This window comes from Liolophura sinensis, chromosome 7, assembly GCF_032854445.1.
Source record: "Liolophura sinensis isolate JHLJ2023 chromosome 7, CUHK_Ljap_v2, whole genome shotgun sequence".
NCBI classification, from domain to species: domain Eukaryota; kingdom Metazoa; phylum Mollusca; class Polyplacophora; order Chitonida; family Chitonidae; genus Liolophura; species Liolophura sinensis.
Genome location: NC_088301.1, coordinates 40765745 through 40792137, shown reverse-complemented (window position 1 = coordinate 40792137; position 26393 = coordinate 40765745). Strand labels below are relative to the sequence as shown.

Here is a 26393-nt window from a genome sequence, read left to right as displayed (position 1 = left end):
ACATCATTACATATAACACAATTAAAGAATGAATCATCCTAAAATCAAAATCCCAATCTAGACTGACTCTTTCTCATTGCAATCAAGCACTTATTTTGTTTCAGAAGGAAATCTGAAAAAAATTTAATCTACCATTACATATGCAGGCGAACACTGTCAAATCTGTGCTTATGGCTTAAAGTATCATTTTTAATTCTCTACAGAGAAGAATGTGAAGAATGTGAATGCTCATATTGGTATAATATTCAAGAATAATTCAAATAACAATGTGATTCAGATCAAAACTCACATTTACTGTTTCATTCCACTCAGGCTTGTTGTTGTGATAAAATACTGCAGTCTGATATTCCTTATTGGGTGAATCACCACTGCCCGCAATAATGCAATCCTTTAAAAAAAAAACAACCCCCCCAAAAAAAACAAAAAACAAAAACAGGTAAATAGTAGTGAGAACAAAATTTTAACAACTCACATACATGTAAAAAGTGTTTTAAACATATCTTTTAAAACTATTTGTCCTATTTCTACAGGAAGGTCAACCTAAACAGAGTCATCAGCATGTCAAAATCTTCCATCAGCAGGTAAAAGTTGCCATTTTATTGCTTTCAAATGTTATTTTCCCACCACACCATAATTGTTTCATGTAAAGGCTGTATGATGTTACAGCAGATGCATTTTAACATTGTGATGACCATATCTTAAGTTAATGTACTCTGCACAAATAATCCTACATGTAGTCACATGTGCAACTCGATTTAATTTTTTCATTGCACAAACCAAACTTTCAGTTGTATATGCGACCAGTTGGTTTTTGAATTTGAACCCTGACATCTACAATGTACAATCAATTTTTGATGTACCTGTAATAACAGCTTGAAATATTGCTTTATGACAGTGCCACTTCACCGTATTGAAAAATTTGCTGAATTCGCACTACATTACCTGATGACCCGTAAAAGTCTCACCTGAATCTGATCTCCGTTGCTGTCGTACACGGTCATGGTGACTTCAATGTTACGGGCTGCTGATTTATCTCCCTTCTCAAACTCCCCGCAGTACAGCGTGATGTACAGATCATTTCGAACATCAGCTGTAGACAGAAATATGAAAGGTATCATGCTGCACATCATAGCCATGTGCTTTTACTAAGAATCATTATTAAAAAGAACAAATGAAACAAATCCATTAATATCTGTGCTCTCTTCATGAAAAGCCTCGGTCTTCTTTTGTTCCAATGTGTTCATAATTTACTCACTCCCACACTTTAAAACAACAGAAAAGTTTGACAGTGCACAGACCATACAGAGATACCTGTTTTTTTCTGGTGAGACCGGTACAACTTTAATATGTCATACCTGGATTGATGACGTCTGGGAAGCCCATCTTGCTGGCCCGAGGAAAAGGTTTGCTGAACAGTAGGGGGTTCTGCAAGTGGACCTGTTGCAAATCTCCATCAAGACACCGTAAGGACCCCACCAGAGCTTAAACAACAACAACAACCATTCCTGTTAGTGCTTCATCACTCAGATATTCACAGTACCTTGAACTAAGATGTTTCTGTGTTAATACTGTATTAACACAGAAACATCTTGTCATGAAAGCCTTTAAATGCAACACAATGGAAGGACATTATATTTATTTATTTATTTATTTGATTGGTGTTTTACGCTATACTCAAGAATATTTCACTTATACAATGACGGGGGAAACCCACGGCCATCCGCAGGAAGGACATTATATTGTTCAGGCATAAACAATATTCCATAGTCATACTCTGTCAAAAACTAAAGTAAAACTAAGACATATTTTACCTTGACTCTGAGTTGGATTTCCTGAAGCAATGTATCTGGCTCCATGTGACTGTTTCTTTATTTGAGCCTCAAGGAGAATAGGGAACTGAGATTCGCTTTCATTGCAACTGTAAAGAAATAGTAAGTGTTTCAAATATGTTTTACACACAAAGTCTTTCTGAAGGCTATTTTTAATCTTATTTCATTTCAATCAATCATGTTGAATGAAAGTAGTGAACAAGATTACAAATACACAATTTGTGAACAGGTGAATTTCCACACTCCAGCAAATGCCTATCTTGATTTGCTATATACGTGTACCCTTTGCATCTATAGTTGATCTTGAATCAACAAATATTTGAACTTTACCTATGGACTTTCATACAAAATTCTGTTTCTTCGTATCTTTCTGAAGACTGCAAAAACTCTCGAAGACTGTGAACTGAAGTATAAAATAGAAATATAAGTCACAAGGAAGCCACCATTATATTGCTAATACACAGATTACAGGTTTCCACTGTTATATATCAGATCTACTTTCTGGAATCTCTGAACGTTTAATTATCAAGAAGTAAAAAGTGTTTATTTACAAACAACTATAAAATATTACCTGCACACCCATATGGTCGTTTGTAGACATGTTGAGTTTTTACTGAGGAGTCTTTTAGATGATTCAGACACTTTCATTTTCCCTAAAAAATGAATAATGTAAGCAGTTATTTCATCTCATACAACAAGTCACCCAAAATTTTATGGATTTTTTTTATGAACTAATTACTCTTCTTACTGGTGTCCCTGGTTAAAAAAACAATGGACACTTCTCTTTTTTACGGCACTTAGCTCAGAAGTGACAGTATGCTAGTTTTACTGCAGGGAAAATTAAATTCTATGAAATTTTAAATCTCATTTACAACCACCAACGTGACATACAAAAGCAGCTCAAGTCTTACAAGGAATTCTTAACACTGGCATAAGTGTCAAAAAACAAACCTTAAAAGTGTTCTTTATAGCACTATACAGTGCTATTACACATAACACTTACCTCTTCTGTACATACAAGCTATGATGTATAAATCTTTCTGTAAATCGGAGTAGCCCAGGCTCTGAAAACATAGTAACAGTGAATATTTAATATTTATTAAACAAAATGAAGTTAAACAAATAGTATTTAATTTGAGAATATCAAAACAAGGACATGATACTTTATTAATTAATTAAAAGATAGGGTTGGACCGATATGGTACCATTTGAAAAACTATACATAACTGCTATGTGGTTGAAATGTATGTATGAAGTATATGTATGGTAATATTAGGTACATGGTCACTCAGTGATAGGATACGCAAATATATGGTGTCAGTAATCCTCATATTGGGTGAGGCTGACGGCTCACCCAATATGAGAATTATCGACACAATATATTTGTGTATCCTATCACTTAGTCACCATGTAACAAATTATCCCACAAAGACCATCATTCAGCGCAGAAGACCGATATATAGGTGAATCACTTTAGGATGTGACCATGGTTGGACCCCAACAAAGGGAGACAACTTACTGCAGGATTCAAGAATATATCTGTACCCCATGTGACCGTTGTTGTCCAATTAAAAGCGGAATATTTTGTCTGATGTGGGATAAAGCCACTTCCATCATTTTGAGGACCTTCGGCAACAAGCGGTCATTGACGTTCGTTGTGACCATAAAGGTGATTGGACATGAAGTTTGTTGGAGACTCTCACAATGACATGCATCCATATGTCACATGCACTGAAGTTGAACTGCCTTCCGATAAGTGAAATATTCTCATGTGCCTATAGTATGGCTGAATAAGTGAATATGGCAGTAAACTCAAACAAATTAATAAAATAAATAAATCAGTATGCCCAAAATTCTTTAATATGATCAATATTCAACATCAACCACTGAGGACATCTAAGGCTCACCCAATCCATTAATAGCCCCCCACCCCACCCCCACCACTCATGCATTATTTACTATTAATTATTGTTATTTTTATTTTCACAGCATAAGTATGAAGTAAAGGGAGAAATCAAGTTACATTTTCACCTTGTATCATAAGTGATGAACACTCCGATAAATGGATGAATCAGATAACGCACAAACAAAAAATCTAGCTTGTTAACTGTCTTCTTACATTTTAGTAACAGCAGTTAAAAACCAGACGGATGTCATTTAGTGTGATTGTAACTAAAACAGAATGGACAAGTGGAGCATTGACCGCTTAGGCTGACCAATGCATAACTGTACAATTAGATACAGGACAGTCTCATATGAACATGGCTCTAGATTATAACCCAGACAGAATGTCTTACAATGGCACTTACTGTAAATAGCACCCGGTCCTCATGTAGTCTCTCCATGTCTTCAGGAATACCATTCTTTGTGTATGTGGTCTTAAATCTTTCACTGAAATAAGACATAACAGAACAACAATAAGGACATTATAAAATTAGGGCCATCCTTACTGTACCCACTTCATTTTATTCCCCGCATTTAGATTGTTGTATATCATATGACAAAATACAAAAGCGGCAGTTGCCTGAAAACTGCCTTTTAATATATAAAACACTTGAATTAGTTCAGCTTAACAATGCAAAAGTCTTACATAAATGCTTGGTTGAATACACATCTTAAGAGTTTGTAACAAGGCTACACAAAGATCTTACTAGTAGGAGACACACAAATGCAAAAATTCAGCTCAATATAAAAAGTGCTCATTTATTTATTTATTCATCTAATTGGTGTTTTACGCCGTACTCAAGAATATTTCACTTATACGACGGCAGCCAGCATTATGGTGGGTGAAACTGGGCAGAGGCCGGGGGAAACCCATGACCATCAGCAGGTTACTGGCAGACCTTCCCACTAACGGCTGGAGAGGACAAAAAGTGCTGAAGTTGTGAATTTATTAATTCACACTAAATGTGCACTTCGGACATCAAGGATGGAACACCACCTTCATCTCACTGTGCTTGAAATGTTTGCAAAACCTCAGCTCAATCCATTCAGTACGCCTTGAGATACCACCACTAACACTGATTCTATTACGCAATACACTGGTTTTGTAATTTATGTGAATTAATATAAACACAGAGTATGAACGCTGGAACATATCCCTCATGTTGTGCTCTACCTGTTTGTAAAGCATCAGCTCAATAATATACATTGTTTTTAAAGTCATCACCCTAACACTTACTGTAACATTGCTTTCCTTATTACTGGATGCTATGCATAAGCATGAGCTAAAAATATTAAACAATTAAAACACAGTTACTATTAAAGTCATAAAGAAAAACTACTTGACACTGTAAGGTTTTAAATCTTTTCCGAGTGAAAAAAAAAAGATAAAAAACTCCAACAAACACAAGACAACTGACCTGATATGTGTGTTCTGTTGAGCATCATACAGAGAAAAGAAGATATCTGTTGTGTCACCCACATTGCAAAGGAAGCCCTTCAGGTGGAAAAGAATATGGTAGGTGTGTGCAGGTTTAATGTCTCCAATTCCCCCACACTCTCCTGGCTGGGAAAAACAGAAACAGCACACACTTTTATCATATGATACTTCCAGGCATTCAGGTGAAGGGCATGGCCTATTTCTGATTATTTTAACACCTTGACCAAGAAATTTTCACTTAAATGACGGCAGTCAGGTTTATAGGTGGAGGAAATGATGTCTCTCACCATGTACCTGATAAACCTTCTGACATGAAACCTGTCTGACACCTCAATGGCCAGGGGTGAATGCCTGCCCTGGGAACAATGGTTTAGCCAATTTTATATTCTTATATTTACATGTACCATGCAGGTAAAGCAGAAGACAAACATTCTGGTTGTGAACAAGATCTAATCAGGGGCTGATCTTGACACCTTTGCATTGTGCAACAGGGATATAATCTTCTACAGATTTCACCAGATTTTGTACTGGGTGTGAAAGCCATCTAATCTGGAACTGATCTTACCACTTTTTTATTTACTGGCTGTGACTGGGATCTAATCTGGAACTGATCTTACCACTTTTTTATTTACTGGCTGTGACTGGGATCTAATATGGGGATGATCTTGTTAACTTTTGGATTAGACGTGTTACTGTAGTTGATGCAGATAAGTTGTCACACTTTATTACTTCCTTGTTCATGATTTAGTTGCCATATGAACAACATATGTTGTCCTAACGATTGTTGCAGCAGCTAAGAATTTGTGTTTTGCTAGGTTTTGAGGATTTATGGAGATTCACATATGAGGCTTGAGAACTTAAATGGTGTACGGATCATAGGGAGCATGCTAAGTTATTACTGAGACCTACAATGATTAATGGACTGTTCAAATAAAGCTGTAGTATTCAACCAATGGATAGACTTTGTGATTGTGTCAAAGGGTGTGTCAGTATTAAGAAAATAATGTGAACAATATTTGGTGCGCGTGATTGGAGATTATGAGCAGATAAAAACATCAGTGAGTCGTTTTAATATTTGTGATAAAGCCTATACAAAGTATAACTGCACTGAACAGAAACAATTAGTACCTTTTGAATAATAATAATAATTTAGAATCCACATACAACTATTAGTCTAAAACAGTATATAATTTGCAGCTTGATGAGTATATTCGTAACCTTCAATGTGATGAATTGGATGATAGTTTGAAATGGGTCTGTTACAATGAAGAAAAAGGTCTGCATTATCTAAGGGTTCGTCCAGAGCATCCAATGTCTCAAAGCGGGTTGAAGCAGTTTATTGATTTATGTATTAAGTTTACTCATTCAGGAGTTAAAAATACTTAAAGCTAGACAAGATAACCAAATTAAGGGAGTTGGATATGGCTCAAGCCTATATGGAGATATTGACATTCTATGGTTACCAAGGTTTGACTTAGCGCAAGAGTACTTAAGTTACCTTAGCCCTCGGTCAGGTGAGCCTGACAGTTAATAAGTTATAGTCAATAAGTGTTTAATGTAAAGCCGTCCGACTGGTATGCATGTAATGTAGATACACATGAAATTATGTGTTTGCAACCACTAAATAACACATTTCATGAGGCAAACATGTTCGCAGCACCCAGGTCTGGATTAAATACACATGCACCATGACTCTTTCACATTTATCTGCAACAATGAACAAATGTTCTTCCAGCTTAATGTTGATCCACAACATTGCAACATTTTAAAATTTCTGGAGTGAGGGTGACCTCAGTATTGACACCACAATGCAAGTGAGGGTTTCACCTTTGGGACCTGTCACCTGTCCTTCCTGTCTTTTCATCTGAAGGAAACAGCCAGAAAGAATGAAGAAAAGTATGGAAAGAATGCTGCACATTTCATTAGGCATGAATTCTGGGATGAGAATGCCACAGCCCTAATCCACAGAAGCAATGCTGTTTGGGCTGAAGAAGGTCTGTGTCTGCATAAGACTGTCCCCAAATCAAGGCAAGTGTTAGCTACAATTCATTCAGAAGATCAGCTGAAAGGAATGGAGTCTGAATCTTATGTTTGAGCCTTTGCCAGTCAAAAGAGCACTTGGGGTAAATTGTTGCAATGAATCGGATACTTTCTAGTTCAGGACTACCTTGTTGCATGATGAAGCCCTTTATACAAGGTATGGTAAGGTATCGACTGTGTCTTCTATGGCCCCCTAGGATTCTATGCCCCTGTAGTTACACTGGGACGTGACAAAGGCATACTATGATTTGGTGATAGATTACAGCAGTCCGAATTCTCTATAAATATTCGACCCCCTGCTGCTTCACCATACTGATAACTTGACACATTTATTTATTTATTTATTGATTTGACTGGTGTTATACACCACGACACAGTTATGAGAAGATGGAACACTAAGGCCCAAAACACCCGAACAACGAACCAGCTGAGGGCTAACAGCTTTTGGGTAATTGGTAACAGTTCTGTCGTTTCACAATACATCAACAAGTGTACTGGGTGTCAATGACTATGTCCCTGATGTTCAAGAGAAGAAGATGGCAAGTGAAGACAGAGTTACAGAGGGAGAGCTCAGAGAATGTGTGGCAGAAAGCATTTATAGCATTAGCTACACAGGCGGAGCTATAGTTGACCCCTTATAGCCAACACCTTGAATGGTCCAATGTCTTTGGAGCCTTTAACTCCAAAATGGAGATTCTCGCATGAAACCTGTGTATGGTTTTTGCAAATCGAGTGAAACAGAGCTCAGGCATACACAACGATTACTGGACAGTTCATATAAAAGCTGCAGTAATTAAGCGATAGATAGACTTTGTCAATGTCACTTTCTCATAACGTTTACCAGCTTACCCACAACAGCATTACTGTAACTGTTGTCATAGGATGTGACTGGGACTGAAACTAAGCCTTTTGTTTTGGGTTAGACTGGGATTCAATCTTGGACTGGTCTTACAACCTTTTATACTCAGTGTGGCTAAGATGACCTTTTGTACTGAGTATGAATGAGATCTCTTATAGTACTGGGTGTGACCAAGAGAACACCTTTTGTTTTGAGTGTGACAATGAAGAACACATTATCTACTGTGTGTGACTGGGATCTAATCTGGAACAGATCTTGCCACATTTTGTGCTGAGAATGTGATCCCTTGAGTGTCATACAGGGAAAGAAGATATCGGTTGTCACCCACATTGCAAAGAAAGTCATTCACGTGGAAAAGAGCATCGTCAATGGGTGCATGTTTCACGTCTCCACTTCCCACTCTCTCTCCTGGCTGGGAAAAACAAAAGCAGAATGCATGTTATCACAAACACATTTACTTCCAATCACGTGAGTGAAGATCATCACCTATTACCGATTAAGTGATCAGTGTTTTAACACCTTGGTCAAGAAATTTTAACTTGAATGAAGGTGGTCAGGTTTATGGGTGGAGGAAATGCTGCCATTTACCATGTACCTAGTGACTGGAAGCCAGTATGAGACCTCATTGGCCACGGCCGATTGCCTACCTTGAAAACGATGGTTTAGATTCTGATATACAATTATAAGCATACATTTACCTGAAGTAAAATCTGTGTAAAGTATAGTAGAAGACACACATTCTGGTTGTGACTGGGATCTAATCTTAATTAATCTGGGACTGGTTTTATTCCATTTTGTACTGAGTGAGATGGTGATCTTACCTGGGGCTTACCTTATGAGGGGTCCATGCTAGTATCCTAGCGGGACACCTCTTGAAATCATTAGGATTATTATGGGTTCACACTTCAAGCTTGAATCCCTATTGTATCTGTTTGGATTATTATAATTCACAGCCATTTTGTAATATGTTTCATGCGAAAACGACAAACAATACATAACTGAAACTTCATTAAGTTTTAAGAAAGGATCTGAAATTTTATTTTTTATGTTTTGGAAACATCTGGTTGCATGACTTGGCAGCCGTCTTGCATTTTGCGCCAAACCTTAAAAAATCTACTTCTAGAGAGTGGCTGATGTGATTGAGCTGACATCTTAACTGCAGTTGCACAAAGCCCAGGTACACTGAGAGCAAGATTGCATACTTTCTGTGTTGAAAACAGTACAAGCTCGCTATTGAGAGAAAATGTCATGTGATCTGGTTTTTGCTAATAATTTCTACACTTTCACAGATGATATATGGCAAATAGTCTTATCTGATGCAGTTTAATGCTGATTGTAAAAATGCTTTTTTTTTTTGCAAAACCAGAAGTGATGTCATCAAAACCCGAAGTGGGTATATCTCATGAACCAATGAGTGAGTGCTTGGGGTTGAACAATTTTTTAGTCATATGACGATCAGGGAATTCTTAGGGTGTATGTAATGTGATTCCTTGTCACAGGAAGGATTTCCACCACTATGCTTCACCGAGACGACTTACCGAAGGCAAGTAAGCCGACCTGCCCAAGCCATTACACTGATATGGGTTAACCAGTTGTTGCACTATCCCCTTCATGCTGAACGCCAAGCGAGGAAGTTACAACTTCCCCTTTTAAGGTCTTAGGTGTGACTCAATCCAGGATCCTGAACCAATGAAGCTAGAGGCACAATCTTAAGACACAACATCATACCCAGACAAGAAGACAAATTTTGCATAACCAGAGGTGACGTCAGCAAACCGGAAGTATTACATGCCAAAAATAATTGCCATTTTCACATTTCTCTAAATTGAACTTCTACAGTTTAAAAATTCTCAGTAGAAATGCGTGCAACTAAGATATGTGGTAGACCCTGAGACGAACTTTGACGAGTAAAAGTTGTATGACCTGTCATGTCATCTGGCAGCCATTTTGTGTTGCAGTGAAAACATTTGCCAGTCATTTTCTCCAAAACCCAATGAACCTTGACTTTAAATGTAGCACACATAACAAGCATTCCTGGGAAGCTACTTGGACAGAAAAAGGATGCAATATGTATGCAAATTAGGTTTTAATTGATACATATGGAGTCACATCATGTGAAAACGAAAAAATTTGAATTTGAGGATTCTTAACATGTTACCTAACACAGTGTGACATCCTGATCACGAATTCGGCCTTATATTTGTCCTCAATATATATTTGTTGCAAATTGTGACAAAACGCGAAAAAGTGCAATTTCCTCTATTTTTGCAGATCACATGAAAAAAAAAACTGTTATAGCTGTAAAGTTGAAAATCTCTGTGTATAAAAGGCTATATATGTACTGTATGTACAGTAAAAATCTTACAATAAAAAAACACAGGACATGCACACTTTTGAATAATGTCCCACGGCAGATTTACCACATTTGGCACACTTACATGTGTACATGCTATATAGTGTAATACAATGTATGAATGGCTACGAAGAATATATGCTTTCTAATCAAGCTGGTTATATATCAATGCATAAATACACAACTCAATTAACTGAAGTGACGCTGTATAGATCGGAAATATAGGCTTGAAATTCGGCATCATTGCTTTAGCAGCTAAATTTAGGGGTCGACACTAGTATCCTCTTGAAATCATTCAGATTAATAGGGGTCCATGCTAGTATCCTAGCTGGACACCTCTTGAAATCGTTTGGATTATTAGGCTTCCAAGCTGACTATTGTTCTTGCTCAGATTATTTTTCTTCTACTCTGACAACTGTTTTTTTCCTCTTTGTGAGAAAACTGCCTGTCACAACTGTTAACTTTATACACTGACCCACTTTTCGGCCATATTGGAGCAGTATGGAAATCTAAAAAACTTCTCCAGAACCGCTGATGTAATTGCATTGAAAATTAATATGCATGTACAAGATTACCGGGGTATCATGAACGAAAATTTTATGCAAATCGGTAGAGAAATGTGGAATATTTTTTGTTCTGGTAACGTGATAACCTGTGGATGAATTCTGAAAAAACAAGATAGTAATTAGATGTAGCTTGTCCTGCAGAATACAACCGCGGTTTAGCTTCTTCCTACGGTGTATGGTTTTTCTTTAAATTGCTGTCATTTCAGGGTCATTTTTAAAACATCATGTCACCGGACACCACAACAGCTATGAAGCTGAAAATTTGTCAGTAGATAGATCCAACACAGATCTTCATTTTTGCCATTAAAAATTAAAATGCGTTTAAAAACTTGTTTTTTTTTATTCATAGTCATCCCGTAAAATAGCAATATCTCCAAAACTAGTCAAGGTAGAAAAAACGAAATTGGCATTTTTAATAGCCAACATATGAAGCAGCTTTTGACGGTTTGTGCCGTTTGGCCAGTCATGTAATTTAGCAACCATTATGAATTTTATTGATAAGCTTAAGACATCATTTTCCATAAATCTACTGGTGGTCTTTGGACGAAATTTGGACAAAGCCTCAATAAGCAGCTTCAGGTTCAAATTCAGCGGATTCCTGTCTGTCTTTCTTCTCTTTCTTTTCTTCAGTTACCATGAAATTATTAGGCACCAGACTACCAGTCCTAGCAGGCTGGCGTTCAAATTTCTTACCAAATTCATTCCGGATGTAAGTATGGACATTATGATTCATTTGTGGAAGATCGTGATGCCGGGTACTGCTGAAATAGTTTTGCTTTCATTGAAAATATGAGATGTGGTTTCCACAAAGTACAAGCAATTCAGTCGTTCGGATAGTTTATTGTTTAATATAGATTACGTCTATTTTTCTGCTCTTATTAGACAACCTGGGGTCTTTTCAGAACAGCATAGAACTAACAGATTTGAAAGGTCTGAGATACAGAAAGTGGAAAGTTTTAGAAATTGGAGGCTAAAAGCTGTGTGTACAGAGTGCTTGGAAGTCATAAAACTTCATGCAGTTCTAGTTGTTGTTAAACTTTGGAGCCTTACTGAGGAAAATATGAAGCAACTTTTGACGTTTAGTTCATTTTTACCAGTCATGTGATTTAGGGACCACTTTGAATTTTATTGATAAGCTAAACAAATCTTCTTCTCCAAAACAGCTAACCCTATCGAGATAAAACTTTTCATTTACAGTTTTTAGGTGGATCACCCCACCCAGATTGTAAAAAGCTTTTAGTTTAGCATGCAGATAAGGCCAAAACTGACCAATGAACTTGGCAATAAAAACTTGACAATATTGTGCCTCATGACGTGACGATAACAAATATACAAGATTTATTTTTGTACTTTGTGTTGTTCTCATATTATGACCAAAAAACCAACAAAAATTTGACAAAACCATCCTATGTAAACACGGGAACTTCATGCTACACTGCATGAAACCATTGACTGCAGTTTACTGTGAAAATGGGCATCAGCTATGGAACAATGTATTTCTTCTGTCTTTTGTCCTTGGCTATCATCAGAATATCAAAGCCGCTTTATCTCTCTGCTTTTCTTGAGTGCTTAGCCAATTGTTAAAGGGGAAGAAAGCTTAAAAAAAATGACACTAAAGGCTGAAAAGAGCACATTTTTTTCTGGTGGTGCCTGCTGCAAATTTTGCGATTTTTCCTCGCCATACACGTAAAGCCTGAAAACAGCAAAGATGGCATAAATCATTGAGTCCATCGCATCCCCCATCTTTAACACCCCATAATTTCTGTAGGGGGTGTGTCGCCTCACAGCCAATGAGAGTCGATGAAACTGTCGGCTTGTTTGTGTAAACTCGGAACCTATGTCCAACATTCCCGTTTTCCGATCGTCAAGCGGAAAACCAACTGTACTGTTTACTACCTTCTGGGAAGAAGAGTTCTACCAAAATGTATGAAGTGCACTTCGGCGGTTTCAGACGACAATTCTCCTCCTAACACACACAGACTTCAGGACTAGTTCTTAGGCAAAATGAAGACGCCCACAGTGGATGTTGATGCTGACTTTGTTTATAATTTATCAACTTGAGGTACATATTAGAATTTGTTTATGCTATGCATCTGCAAGGAAATGCATACTCTTTTCAATGGTATTTGATTGATATTTAAATTTTCTTCTCCTTTAATGATGCCTGGCAGTCTAGGCTTCAAGTACAGTACATTCCTTTCCATTTTTTCATGTTTTTTCCCATTTTCATGAACTTTATGAACACCAGGCTACCAGATGGAGTAAAGGACTAGTGGCTTGGACCCCTGCAATGTTGTTGGATAACAAATTTACTTTCATTTTGTACTGGGTGTGACCGAGATATTACCTGGGACTGATCTTATCACATTTTGTGCTGGGTGTGACAGAGATCTTATCTGGGACTGATTTTAACACATTTTGTACTGGGTGTGACAGAGACCTTATCTGGAGCTGATTTTATCACATTTTGTGCTGGGAGTGACAGAAAATTAATCTGGAATTAATTTTATTCCATTTTGTACTGGATCTGACTGAGACCTTTTCTAGGACTGACTTTATCGCATTTTGTGCTGGATGTGACAGAGATCTTATCTGGGACTGATTTTAAAACATTTGTACTGAGTGTGACAGAGATCTTATCTGGGGCTGATTTTATCACATTTTGTGCTGGGTGTGACTGAGAATTAATCTGGGATTGATTTCATCACATTTTGTACTGGGTGTGACTGAGAATTAATCTGGGATTGATTTTATTCCATTTTGTGGTGGATGTGACTGAGATCTTATCAGGTGCTGACTTCATCACATTTTGTCCTGACTGTGACTGGGATCTAATCTGTTACTGATCTTATCTGATTTTTACTGCGCATCACTAAAATCACAGTTTGTGCTGGGAGTGACCATACCACATTTTGGACTGGGCATGACTTGGATTTCATCTCAGACTGATGTTATCATCTTCTGTACTGGGTGTGACGGATCTAACATGGGGCTGATCTTACCATCCTTTGTACTGAAAATGACTGGGATCTAAACTGGTACCGATCTTACCATCTTTTGTACTCGGTGTGACTGGGGTTTAATTTGGGGTGGATCTTACCATCTTTTAGACTGGGTGAGAGTGAGGCAATTAGATGAATTTTGTACTGAATATGACTAAGACCTAATATGGAACTGATCTTAACACATTTTGTTCTAGCAGCAACTGGGACCTAATCTGGGAGTGATCATTGCATATTTTATACTGGCTGTGACTGGGATCTAATCTGGAAGTGATCTTACCACCTTTTGTACTGGCTGTGACTGGGATTTAAACTGGGATTAATCTTACCACTTAAATTCACTGGGAATGGGATCAGTGGCTAATCACATTTTGCATTATGTGGGGCTGTGGCTGAAAAGATGAGATCTGGGGCATATTATACCGTGATTTGCACTGGGCGAGAGTGGGAGCAACTGGGTGATTTGTGTGATCTGGTGCAAATCTTACCACATGCTGTAATGAGTAGTTTCAAATATTCAATTCCAATGTACACATATCTATACCCATGGTGGTGTATTTTCAGTGTGATTTTCACCAACGCACACAGAAGCAAACAATGCAGTTTAACGAATTACCTGAAAATGTGAAAGTCTGTTTAAAAAAATCTGTACTTACTGCTCCTTGAGCAATGTTGCTGGTGTGTTGAGCATGTATTCGATAAAGCTTGACAGCACTTGTAGCATCTGCCTCAACTTGTTCCTGATTTATGCGTGGAACAAATTCCAAACCTAAATTTCTGATCAAAAAAAAAAAGACATTTCATTGAGGCATGAAATTGTTTGACAGTGACAGTTAGAGAAAATGTAAGGGAAGGTTTTCACCTCGATCATAAAGCTGTTATGGCCAATGGCTTGATATGATACAGAAAACAATATATGTCCAATGACAGTATCCACTGTAACTGATTTTATTAAAACATTTTGTTTACATTGCCACAGATACAATTTTAAGGCACCTTCTTGAAATGTCACAAAAAATGTCATATTGCAGTTGCTTACCTATTGCCCCAATCTATGAGAGAAATGATTTTCTGTTTAACATCTTTGACTTGGTCATGGGTAAGTGTGTCAGAAAGCAGCTGTCGTCGGAGCCTAATCAACTCCAACATGGTTTTGCCAATGTCTTGAAAAAGTTTCAAATCTCTGGCCTGTGGGGGAAGACAACAGATATGATATGAATGGCACCAGTAGAACTAACAAGTAGTAGTATATATATATATATATATATATATATATATATATATATATATATATATATATATACTTATACTGGTGCTTTAATAATGCCATTCTAATGGCATTCTCAAGAATTTTTAACTTATACAAGTATGATGAAAACCAATTTACCTGGAGTAAACCACCAACAAGGATTCTGGTGTCATTGGCAAAAGGCAAGTGGCCTTCAGCAAACCAATTTAATACAAGGCCATGAAATAGACACCTGCATATAATGCCACAAGAGAGACCATCAACAACAAATTGCAAACAAGGCTCTATTAACAATGGGGAAAAAAACCTAGAAAACCACACTTCTGAGAATAGTATTGAACCCACATCTCATGTGACTGACAAAGGTATTCATCCACATTTCCCTGTGCATAAGGTGATCTTATTTATTCAATTGAAATGCAATAAAAAAAAATGCAACTTGTTAATGCACTTCACATTACAGGTTAATAATAATACTTCAGCTACGTTTCCTAATATCTCTCAAAACAACTGAATGGGTAGGTATTATTTATAATATGTGTTCTATAAATTTAACAGGCAATAAAGAGTGAATAAAAATGTAAATACCAAATACAACTTCTTCCATAAAGGGCACCACTCATGTAAAACATACACCACTTCTTTCACTGTTGCATTTTGGGAAGGTGTGACTGTTTCATATTTTCTGCAAAGACAAATCAGAAAACAGGAATATGTATATTACCCACGACTGAGTTAGGTTATCTTTTTTCTTCCCTGCAGCATTGGAGATCAAACTGCCTGTTAAGTTGGATTAATTTCCAACTAAGGCCAAAATTAAAATAATGGTTGTTTGATGTTACAAGCCCTTTATAACAAAAGAGGGTAGGTAGGTCTGTATTGTTTTTTTTTTTTTTTCCGCAGAAATGAAAAACAATGGTAGAATCCTGTTCAAATGTGTCAGTAGACAGATACATTTTCTATTCACCAGAGCATCTAGTGGAGGTAATATCAATGACAGGAAAATTATACCAATATATTCCTGGCTACCATAGAGTTTTGAGGGGGAGAAAAGGTATTCACACATCTGTCTAACCCTTTATAAATTTTGGGATCTACCGAACAGTATTTTTCCATGCCAACAGAAGGGGCTCATGTGCAGGACTCTGATACGTGTTAAATGAGAATAACACAATGGTGGATGCCACCATTAATGGCGCTCTGCTGGCGATTCTTTGATGACGCAGGTTTAAAATAAAAATCTTCCCTTTTGATCATGTTACAGCAGATATTATGATGAAATGTCTCATGACTGAATTAATTTAACTCACAACAAATAAGCTTGGGGATCTATTTAAGTTGGCTACAGGTAAATCCTCGGCTATACTTTGAGTGACTTGTTCTTGGAGGTATAGGCCTGTGTACACATTTCGACAGTGTTTGTAAACATTTTGTGTCTTTTATAACCAGAACCACGCAATTCTCAGCTATTCAATTTTGCAAGATTAGATGTCTTTTTAAGGTATAGTGTGACGAAAAGAACTGAATCATGGAGCATTCTATTTCTTGCCATTTTTAGACGCTGACAGCTGCAATGTTTAGAAGATTTTCTCGAACATTTTACAATGATTATCTCACAAAATGAGCAATTAATTTGAAATCTTGACTCCCTACGGAAACACAAGGACATATATGGCAAACTATTTTATGGGTAACCAAATGTCTCTTTTATGTCTCGAAAAAGCACCTGTCACCTGTAAACACAGTGAAACGATCAGCCAAAAAAGAAACAAGTAAATAAATAAAATAAAATCAAAAATTTGGCATTTGTAAAAACATAAAGAAATGCTGTCGGGGCCTTTTTGAAGGGTGGGTCATGTAACATGAAACATATAATATTTTAATTTTGGCCTGAGCCTTTTTATGCTATTTTCCGTATATTATTTATATAAGGCTCCTATATCAAAACTACACACAAAAGTTGCCATTTCCTTATACCTGCATGAAAACTTTTGACATAAACATTTATAACAGTCTTATGTTATAAGTACCATGTGACCATGTCATGAGTAGACTATATTACAGGCTCTTAAACAAAGGTTTAATTTATTATCATATGTCAGCTGACTGATGATTTTCTTACCCTTCATTTTCCACTGTAAATTTCTTCGCAGCAATACAGGAAGCAGGGAAAACACCCTTAAAAGTAGAATGTCGAAAACTTGAAATGTCAAATACATACATACATAATAAATAACTTGTCAATTACACTTTCACCCAACTACACAAATCAACATTAAAACAACATTATGATTAACAGATCATTAATCTCTTGGATTTCTCATTTGATTTTTCTAATTATCTTTCAATATTTTAAATTTAGTTCTGAATCAGCATTAAATTACCAGTTTTCTTAGTTCAATCTGAAAACTTTGTGGAACAGATTGAAAGTTAACCCACCATTTTTCCTTTGCTCCTTAATGAAGTCCCTCTGAACCACACTAAAACAAACAAGGGAAGACTAAAAATAAACTGATCATATTGCCAATGACAATAGATAAAAATCTACAATTTAAACATAATCATGGTGCACAAAAAGGGTTGCTTCCGTTATAATGTTCAATGTTTAGCATTAATGTAAAACTGCAAAATCAAAAAACTATTAGTGTACAGAACAGCAGTTATGCAATCAAAAGGTATGAGGCCTCTGTGGCTCAGCTGGTTTGCCTGCTTGTGCAGCGTAGTGACCCAGGAGCCTCTCACCAATGTGGTCACTGTGAGTTCAAGTCCAGCCGGCTTAATCTACTACTATAAGTGGGAAGGTCTGCAAGCAACCTGCGGATGGCTGTGGGTTTTCCTCCCATCATAATGCTGGCCGCTGTCGTGTAAGTGAAATATTCTTGACTACGGCGTAAATCACCAATCAAATAATAAACATTAATAATAATCATCAAAAGGCACTTTTAACAACCATCTGTAGAAATATGCGAAAAGTCTTCTTTTAGAGTTACGGTAATTCTTCAACTGTTTCACATATTTTTTAAGTGTTTATTCAAGCTTATACTGAAGGCATTATTCTGTGTAGATCGATAAAATTATACTTTTTGTGAAGCCATGAAAATGGCCAATCTAACCAATGTAGCTTTGTCTCCAAACTCAATATATAAACGTGCATAAATTGCTCTGAAAGTGTCTCTTTCATATGCAAAAAGCTTGTAGGGTAGTGTTAAGTTTAACACTGATCTAATCTAGATCAAGTTTCAAGGATTAAAATATTCAGTGTATTATGTTAACAAATACTACTAAAGGGTCATCCAGTATTAAAATTATACAGGTATGAAATTTCTATAAATAAATAGGTATGATATCTCTATATTTATCTATGACATATCAATTTTGTGAATTTAAAATTCTGGGTAAATCATCTCTCCACAAGAAATTAAAAATCTACAAAGACCAATGAGAATCTCTTGATATGGTATATGGTATCAAAATACATAATTTACCTCTGGAAATGGACATCCATTTTACCTGCTCATTTTATAACTGTTTAATACAATACTCAATAATATTTCACTTATGTACTATGTTTCAGTTTCACCAGTGGAGGAAACTGCAGTGCCCCTTGTAAACACTGACCTTCGGCAACTTACTGACAAACCTTCCCACACCTGACATAGACATATATACACCCACCATACTGGTGAAAAATATGTGGTCTTCAACAAACATTAGACTGTGCAAACATCCACAAAAGTGTTGTATAATGCTTTAATACTGTCTTGAAAGGCCATATGAACACTGACAGTAGGCGATTCCACAAATTCCCTTTACCAGGTAGCAATGGCACCCTATGTCCCACCGGTTAAAAGATAAGCAGATAAACCAGCTGGCCATTTCCCACTGTAGTTAATTTACACTTTCACCCAACTACACATGCTTTCTACAGGTATGTCTAATACTGGTGATGCTTCTGGAGTCTTCGCTCGATTAACTAACATGGTATGAAAACTTGTCAACCTACGTGTTTATACATGTGTCTGGGGTACAATCTTAGAAACCCAGGGAAGGAGGGAATACTCAATGCTGAGCAGATGTTAAGTATGATATATTGTTAAAATTCTTTTCCTCTGTAGCCTTGTTATAACTGGCTAAACCTAAATGAGTTTCATTAACAGCACAAAGCCGTACAGTTTTCTGGACTTCTGATCCTTTCATAATACCACACCATACGTCCCAGAAAAATAGATTTCTATTTGAAATTTAATCTTGTTTGCACATAAGGAATAGAAAAGCTCATAATCATGCAAGGTCATTTTGAATGTAAGTGTGACAGGTTGAATGTAAGCACTATCTACTTACAGCTGGAGGGAATTTCCCTTTATTGTAAGTGTAATACGCATAGAATAAAAAATCCAAAGGTCAGTGGTTCAAGCACCAAACCAGTTGACACGTTAGGGTTCCTGAGAGCAGGGTTAGTTACGTAGCTTAACTTTAGCCTGCAATAGTTTGCAGAATACCTATCATGGGTGGTGACAGCCCTTGTCATAAGCCCATGAACAGGTTTAAAAGAGGGATGAATTTAAGAAGGTGAAATATAAGTACTGAAGGCAATTTCACTGTAATCTGGTTGCAGAGGCAAGGATTCCATACCCAAAGGTTGACAGTTCAAACTCCAACATAGCTGCCCAGTCATATACAGAAGAAAAAAGAAAACGATGCTAAAACTATTTTGAACTTCATTTAATACAAACCAGGTGGCTGATTATCAACAGCATGGTAGTCCTCAAGGATGTGAAATATCTCTCCTACTCTGACTTCAAGTCCCTCACTGCCCTGTGCTTTGCAATTACATACACCTGTTAATAAGAAAGATAAGGCAATAAAATTCACATTTTGTATTTATAGGTCTAAAAATGGCAGACTTAGTATGTTGTGCATTTGTGGACACTGGCATTAGCAGACAGACAGGCATTACCCAAAAAGACTGTCAGACAACAGAGACATAATCATGAAGAATGCAATACATTAAAAAATGGTATCCAATGGTAGTCAATCTGTAGGTAAGTAAATCACAGACTAAGTTACGTCTGGACTACATTTCATCGTCTGAAAACCCTGACAGAGATGTAGTTGACCTTACGACACTAATACTAGTAGGCATCAGGTTGGCAGCCAAGACATACTAGTCCTTACAATTTATACAGTACCCATGTACTAGACAATTATAGACAACTGAAGGCATAGTGGACAGAAATGAGGCATATTGAGTTGAATCACTGCAACTCTGACTAAAAAACTTTTACTATCTTGACAATGTAATCTTTCTATGAGTGAAGCCAAAGTGTAAAGAGAGCTTAACGTTAAAATCACTCTTCAGTAATTGGAAGTTTTCAATCTATGTTGAAAGCTTTTTACTTTAGACGATAGCAAGGTGTTAAGCTATGACCATGTTTTTCGGGGTTCTCTCAAAGTTAAAAGTACATATGAAGTTTTAAGACAATTTTTTGAAGTTGGACATTACACTCAGTATCCCGAGTATTAAGGTCAGGGAAGTTGTCTTAATCTTGAGAAAGTATCCCTTATCCTTATCCATCATTCACTGCCACGCCTCCACACGGAAACATAACTTACCAACGCCACATTTAATCCTGGATGGTCGCCAGGCCATTTTTGCGGATAATCACACTCTTCCTGTACCTAATGGCTGAATGGAACTGGTATTTAATGACAGCCGTCATTCAATTTACTTCCTGTTCGAAAATACAAACCACTGCTTTCTTTACACATCCATGATCTGACCTCTGACATAAGCGCCATGTTGTTTTGTCACATGATCTGTAGTCGGCTGCTCTCGGTATTTCCCGTTTATCCTCTGATCAAGTAAAAGTTTACCATCCAATGATTGATTTGTATGTTTGAAGTACAATTTTACTCTCGTCTTTGACTAAGCAGTTACTCTAGTGTGCTGACATATCTTGGATAAAGATCGATTCATATTTAATAGGATAGAACACAATAATACTCCTCTGTCTCCTGAACATGCGTGCGGACATGACATAGAACATTTCTCAACCAATCATATCAGATCTTAGTTCAAGATGGCGGCGCCCATGGAGGAACCTGCGACAACTGGTAAGGATCTGTCAGATCATAAAGGTAGAATAGACAACCCTAAGCCGCGGAGCTTCCTGGGCCGAGGTGGCCCATGGACCCTCCTCTGATTTGCTGTGATAATTCTCCTCCCGCTCCCCAACATATTTTGGAAACGACCTGCTTTATTTATTGTGAAATGCTCTGGATTCGACTTTCACCTGACAGCAAGTCGGGTCTGTAGCCAGTTGCTTATACCTCTACATCACTCCAGATGTGCTAGAACGTGGTTTTTAGACATCAGCGAAGCATGAATGGAATGACGTAAGTAGTAACGTAGCAAGTTAGACAGTTTTAAAGACTGGGGTAATATTTATATGTAACTTTTTATGTCACTATTTACGTCATTTCATTCATGCTTCGCTGAATGAGGCTGGCCAAATATGCAGGAGATCCTTTTCAGATATAGTCCACACACCCACACGCGCATTCAACCCTTACCATGTTCATGTGTGATATAAGCAACCACCTTAGGATCGACCCGACATGCTGTCAGATGGAAGTTCGAATCCAGAGCATTTCACAACAGATAAAGTAAATCTTCCCATTCAAATGTAACCAATGGAAAATCAGTAAAAGCCTGTGACAGTGGGGAAAAGAATGATGTTATACATCTCAAGACTTCGGCTTCAATTTGAAGTTCAGTACTGGTGTGAAGTGAAGCCAAAGGTCTGCACTGTCAAGAATAATTCTATCTGATTTTGAACATACAGTAGTTCAAAATGTTGGTCGATTGAGTTATGAAAAGGTTTCATCAGGTCTTGTCTCACTGTATGTTACCGATGATCAGCTAGACGCCCAGAAAAGGAGCTTTGTCCAAAGAACACATAAATTTACTCAGTTGTCTATCATTTTCCCTTGTAGGCCAGCCTAACAAGCTGGGCATCAAAAACGGTTCTAAATTGCTTCTTGAGCACATGTTTGATTGACAGCTGTTTGAGACTTGGTTAGGTTGTTACAGTGATCTGAAAAGGACCATGCTGTAAAATGATTTTTTGTACAGTAATTTGAAATGCCTTCCGATCAATTCAGAAAAATAAAATTTCGTGTGAACATAGATAACATATCAAGTGATTGACTACTTAAGTGAATTGGAGGTCGGCAGAATATTTTTTTGAGAAATATAGTGTTAAAAAATCTCAAGAAGCCCCATTTGATTATCATTAGAAAACCTGGCAAAATAAGAATATTGCCTGTCTTTGACATAGTACTGATATACTTTCCGATCAACTTTCATTAAAAAAAATTATGCCAACCAAAAGAGCAGAATGGAAAGTGTATACATACCACATTGTTTGGGAGTCAGAAGCACAAATTCCAAGATCTTAGAAAAAATGCAAGAGCTGATTCTGCAATATTTTTCTCTCAGCGCATCCGCACAAGAGCTCGGAGCTATCCGGCGTGAATACACATATATAGTATATATAACTATACAACTGTATATATAGTTAGGACATAGTCTAACAAAAGTCACAACATTGCCTTAAGGAAACTCCCTGGTAAAAACCTCTACGCTTGTTATTTGTGAGGTTTAAACTTATATGTTGATAATAGAAGAAATGCAATTGTTGCATGCTTGTGTTGACTGGTATATACACGTAGACTTTCAGGCCAGTTGCTCAGTGGCTGAATGAGTGGGGCAGGTGACTTAAATATAGCTTAAATTATTGCCATTCAAAAATTGAATTGTTTCTAAAATTATGCGATTCGCATTATTAATTAACTTTATTACCAATTTTGACCGGTAACACGTGCTGAGGTTATCCCAAAATAAGAGCGAAATACCATTAGATTATTGCTGCATGGCCGACTTTTTTTTTTTTTTCAACAATCTCCAGTATAGCCTTTTGAAGTTAAATTAACATAACTCTTGCTGTCCAGTAGAACTTGCACATAGCGTACAATTTTTATTACAAAGTTTACAAAATCCATTTATCTCAGTGTTGAATACAAAACATCATAATGGATCACAGTAAATAAAATAATGACCTGTAACTCAAGTTTGTTCCAAACTGAACTGAATAAACCGATAGGAATGCGTTGATCACAAACAAACATGTAAAATGTCAGATTTATCGAATCTTATACAATAAGCTGATAAATCCATTAAATTCAGTAACTGTAGATCACTTACAGCATAGATACACTTACACTGCTGGTACACTTTCAGAACTAGTACACTAATAGTACTGGTCCACTTAATTACAGTACAGGTACACTTACATTATAGGGGCTGATTCCACACAGCCAATTCTGACTTAAAAGAAAAGAACACATTTATACAAAGTATACCTTAAATGAAAGAGCTGTAAGAAAACTGTGTGGAATTCCATGTTTTTTGTAGATTTTTAAAAGTTTTGTAGGAGAGAAAATAGGTTTTAAACATCAGTATTTTATAATCCACCAATTCGAGGCACATCGAGGCCCCGCAATGTTTTAGGCTTGTTCAATGAAAGGCCTGGTGCTTAAGGTTTTACTCTTACCATATGATTAACATGTTTTTCCAGTCTCAGATAAATATGTGTGTATATTGTGCTAATCATGGATTTTAAGGTCTGTGTAGGCCAACCCTAAAAAGGAAGAGTTTGTGATGTGCTAGAGGGCCACATCATGTCTATATGCTTGGCAGTGTCTGGCCTGGGCAAAGCTAAGCACGATGGCATATATAATCTGTTCAAATGGCAGCATAAAGGTGACTTCTAACCTTTGATGTTTAATTATTAAACACTTAAATAACAAGCGCTGCTGATGGAAAATTTTGATATTTTATTTAACTTAAAGTATAGTTCTTTCATTTAACCTATAGGTTGCATAAATGTGGTCTTGTCTTTTAAGCCCAAAATTTAAAACCTTTTCACAATGCGCAGTTTTTGGTACTGGGATTTGAAATTTAGACACATCTGTCTTAATGTAATACAGATAAAGTTGACAAAATGTTAATTTCTAAAGGTGAAAAATAAGCTTTAAACTCACATTTTAAATTTTGACTTAAGTCAGAAAAGGGCTTTGTGGAATCGGCCCCAGTTACACTTGCAGCACAGATAGACATACATTACAGGTACACTTTCAAGAAAGGTACACATACAATACTGGTACATTTACAGTATAGGTAGACTTAGTTTACAAGTGTACTTACAGTACAGTTGCCCTTACAGTACAGGAACACTAACAGTACAGGTACATTTACAGTAAAGGTACACTTTCACTACAGGTACACATACAGGACAGATACACTTACAGCACAGTTAGACTTACATTAATGGTACACTTACAGTACAGGTACATTTACAGTACAGTTAAACATACAGTAAAGGTACATACACTTACTGTACAGGTGCGCTTACAGTACAAGTCAAAGTACATCTGCAGCCATACCTGAGAAGGTCTGCCAGTAACCTGATAGTCATGAGTTTCCCCTGGGGTCTATCCTGTTTCCTCCCACCACAATGCTGACCACTGTAATATAAGTAAAATATTCTTGAGTACAGGGTAAACAGCAATCAAAACTAGAACTGCATGCAGTTACACGGCTTCCAAGTGGTCTGTATACATGGCTTTTAGCTTCCACTTTCTAAAATTTTCCACTTTCTCCACCACAGGCCATTCAGATCGGTTAGTTTTATGCTCTTCTGAAAAGACCCCAGGTTTGTGTAATATGAGACGTAATCCATACTAGACAGTAAACTCTCTGAATGAGTGAATTGCATGTACCTTGTGGAAACCACATCTTGTATTTTCAATGAAATTCAATTTCAGTATTTAGATCCGTAATGAACTTGGTAAGAATGACTGGATTTGAACCCCTGGTTGCCAGGACCGGTAATCTGGTGCTTAATAATTTCATGATAATTGAAGAAAAAAGAGAACAAAGATTGGCAGGAATCAACTGTATTTGAACTGGTGACTGCTTGGGGCGATGTTCATTGTGGCAATGCTGGAAGATGGTGTAAAGAAAAACAAAACATTGCTCCCAAATAGCAGTGCTGGGCCACATGTATAGAGAGATCTATACTTTGATCTATGGCTCCTGGCCAGAGAGAATTAGAGCACACCCCAGTAGCCAGCACTCTACAGTGAACGGGTTTCATGCAGCTCCAGTGTTATTTGAATGGGAGGTCTTGTCAATGTATGTAGACAGGGGTTGGGGGGGGGGGGGGGGACATCATACTTCATTTTTTTAATGTTGTTTTAGTCATAACCTAAAAACTATACCAAGTACAAGAATAACTCTTACAGATTTGTTATCCAGAGGTCAAGCAGTACTAGACAGTGTGTTTATTTAATAATTTTGAGCAGTTTTGAGACCTGACCTACTTTTAAGCTAATTTCATTGGTCTGTTACAGCACAGCTTGCACACCAAACAAAAAGTTTTTATACCATATAGATATACCAGGTGATCCACCTAAAACTTGCAAGTGAAATTTCATCCAAAGATCATAAGCCTATTTATGGAAAAAGATGGTTTAAGCTTATCAATAAGATTCATAATGTCTGCTAACTCACGTGACTGGCTGAACAGCACAAAATGTCAAAAGCGGCTTCATAAGTCGGCTATTAAAAATGCCAAGTTTGTTTTCTTCTACCTGTTTTAGGGGATATTGCAATTTTACGAGCTCACTATGAATAGAAATAACAAGTTTTCAAAAGCATGTAGTGGTAAAACTATCAGTTGTAGCTGTGTGGTCCTACGCAGTCAGAATTGAAGATCTGTGGTTGATCTATCTTTTGACCAATTTTCAACTTCATAGCTATTACGGTGTCTGGCCACATGATATTTGAAAAATGAGACTGAAATGGGCTATAATTACAATTTAAAGAAAAACTATACCTCGTAGGAAAAACTACTACGATTGTTCTTTAAAAATTCATCCACAACTCATCATGTGACTAAAAGGACCAATAGTGAGCTTCCACATTTCTCGACCGTCTTGCATAAAATTTTCAATCCTGGTACCCCCAGGAGTCTTGTACATGCATATC

General features: G+C 37.0%; 2 protein-coding genes across 3 annotated transcripts in view; one reads left to right on the top strand and one right to left on the bottom strand.

Moving 5' to 3' along the window:
• The window catches only part of LOC135470915 (dedicator of cytokinesis protein 3-like), a 73257-nt gene extending 52218 nt beyond the window's left edge, over positions 1-21039 (bottom strand). Inside the window, exons 1-17 of the mRNA XM_064749964.1 lie at positions 20894-21039; positions 20014-20118; positions 17720-17760; positions 17403-17458; positions 15869-15965; positions 15071-15219; positions 14688-14808; positions 8439-8522; positions 5192-5337; positions 4139-4220; positions 2833-2893; positions 2401-2482; positions 2161-2232; positions 1812-1918; positions 1356-1481; positions 966-1090; positions 290-388 (exon numbers count right to left, since the gene is read on the bottom strand). Coding sequence (XP_064606034.1) covers positions 290-388; positions 966-1090; positions 1356-1481; positions 1812-1918; positions 2161-2232; positions 2401-2482; positions 2833-2893; positions 4139-4220; positions 5192-5337; positions 8439-8522; positions 14688-14808; positions 15071-15219; positions 15869-15965; positions 17403-17458; positions 17720-17760; positions 20014-20118; positions 20894-20930 — 1590 coding nt within the window. The 5' untranslated portion in view covers positions 20931-21039. The remainder of the gene's footprint in view (positions 1-289; positions 389-965; positions 1091-1355; positions 1482-1811; positions 1919-2160; positions 2233-2400; positions 2483-2832; positions 2894-4138; positions 4221-5191; positions 5338-8438; positions 8523-14687; positions 14809-15070; positions 15220-15868; positions 15966-17402; positions 17459-17719; positions 17761-20013; positions 20119-20893) is intronic.
• Positions 21040-21262: 223 nt separating this feature from the next.
• Positions 21263-26393, top strand: part of LOC135470472 (zinc finger protein 277-like) — a 42642-nt gene continuing 37511 nt past the window's right edge. Inside the window, exon 1 of one of the 2 annotated variants that reach the window (XM_064749443.1) lies at positions 21263-21394. In XM_064749443.1, coding sequence (XP_064605513.1) covers positions 21361-21394 — 34 coding nt within the window. In that variant the 5' untranslated portion in view covers positions 21263-21360. Of the gene's footprint in view, positions 21395-22058; positions 22082-26393 lie in introns of those variants that run through there. The other variant, XM_064749444.1, reaches the window with a different exon arrangement.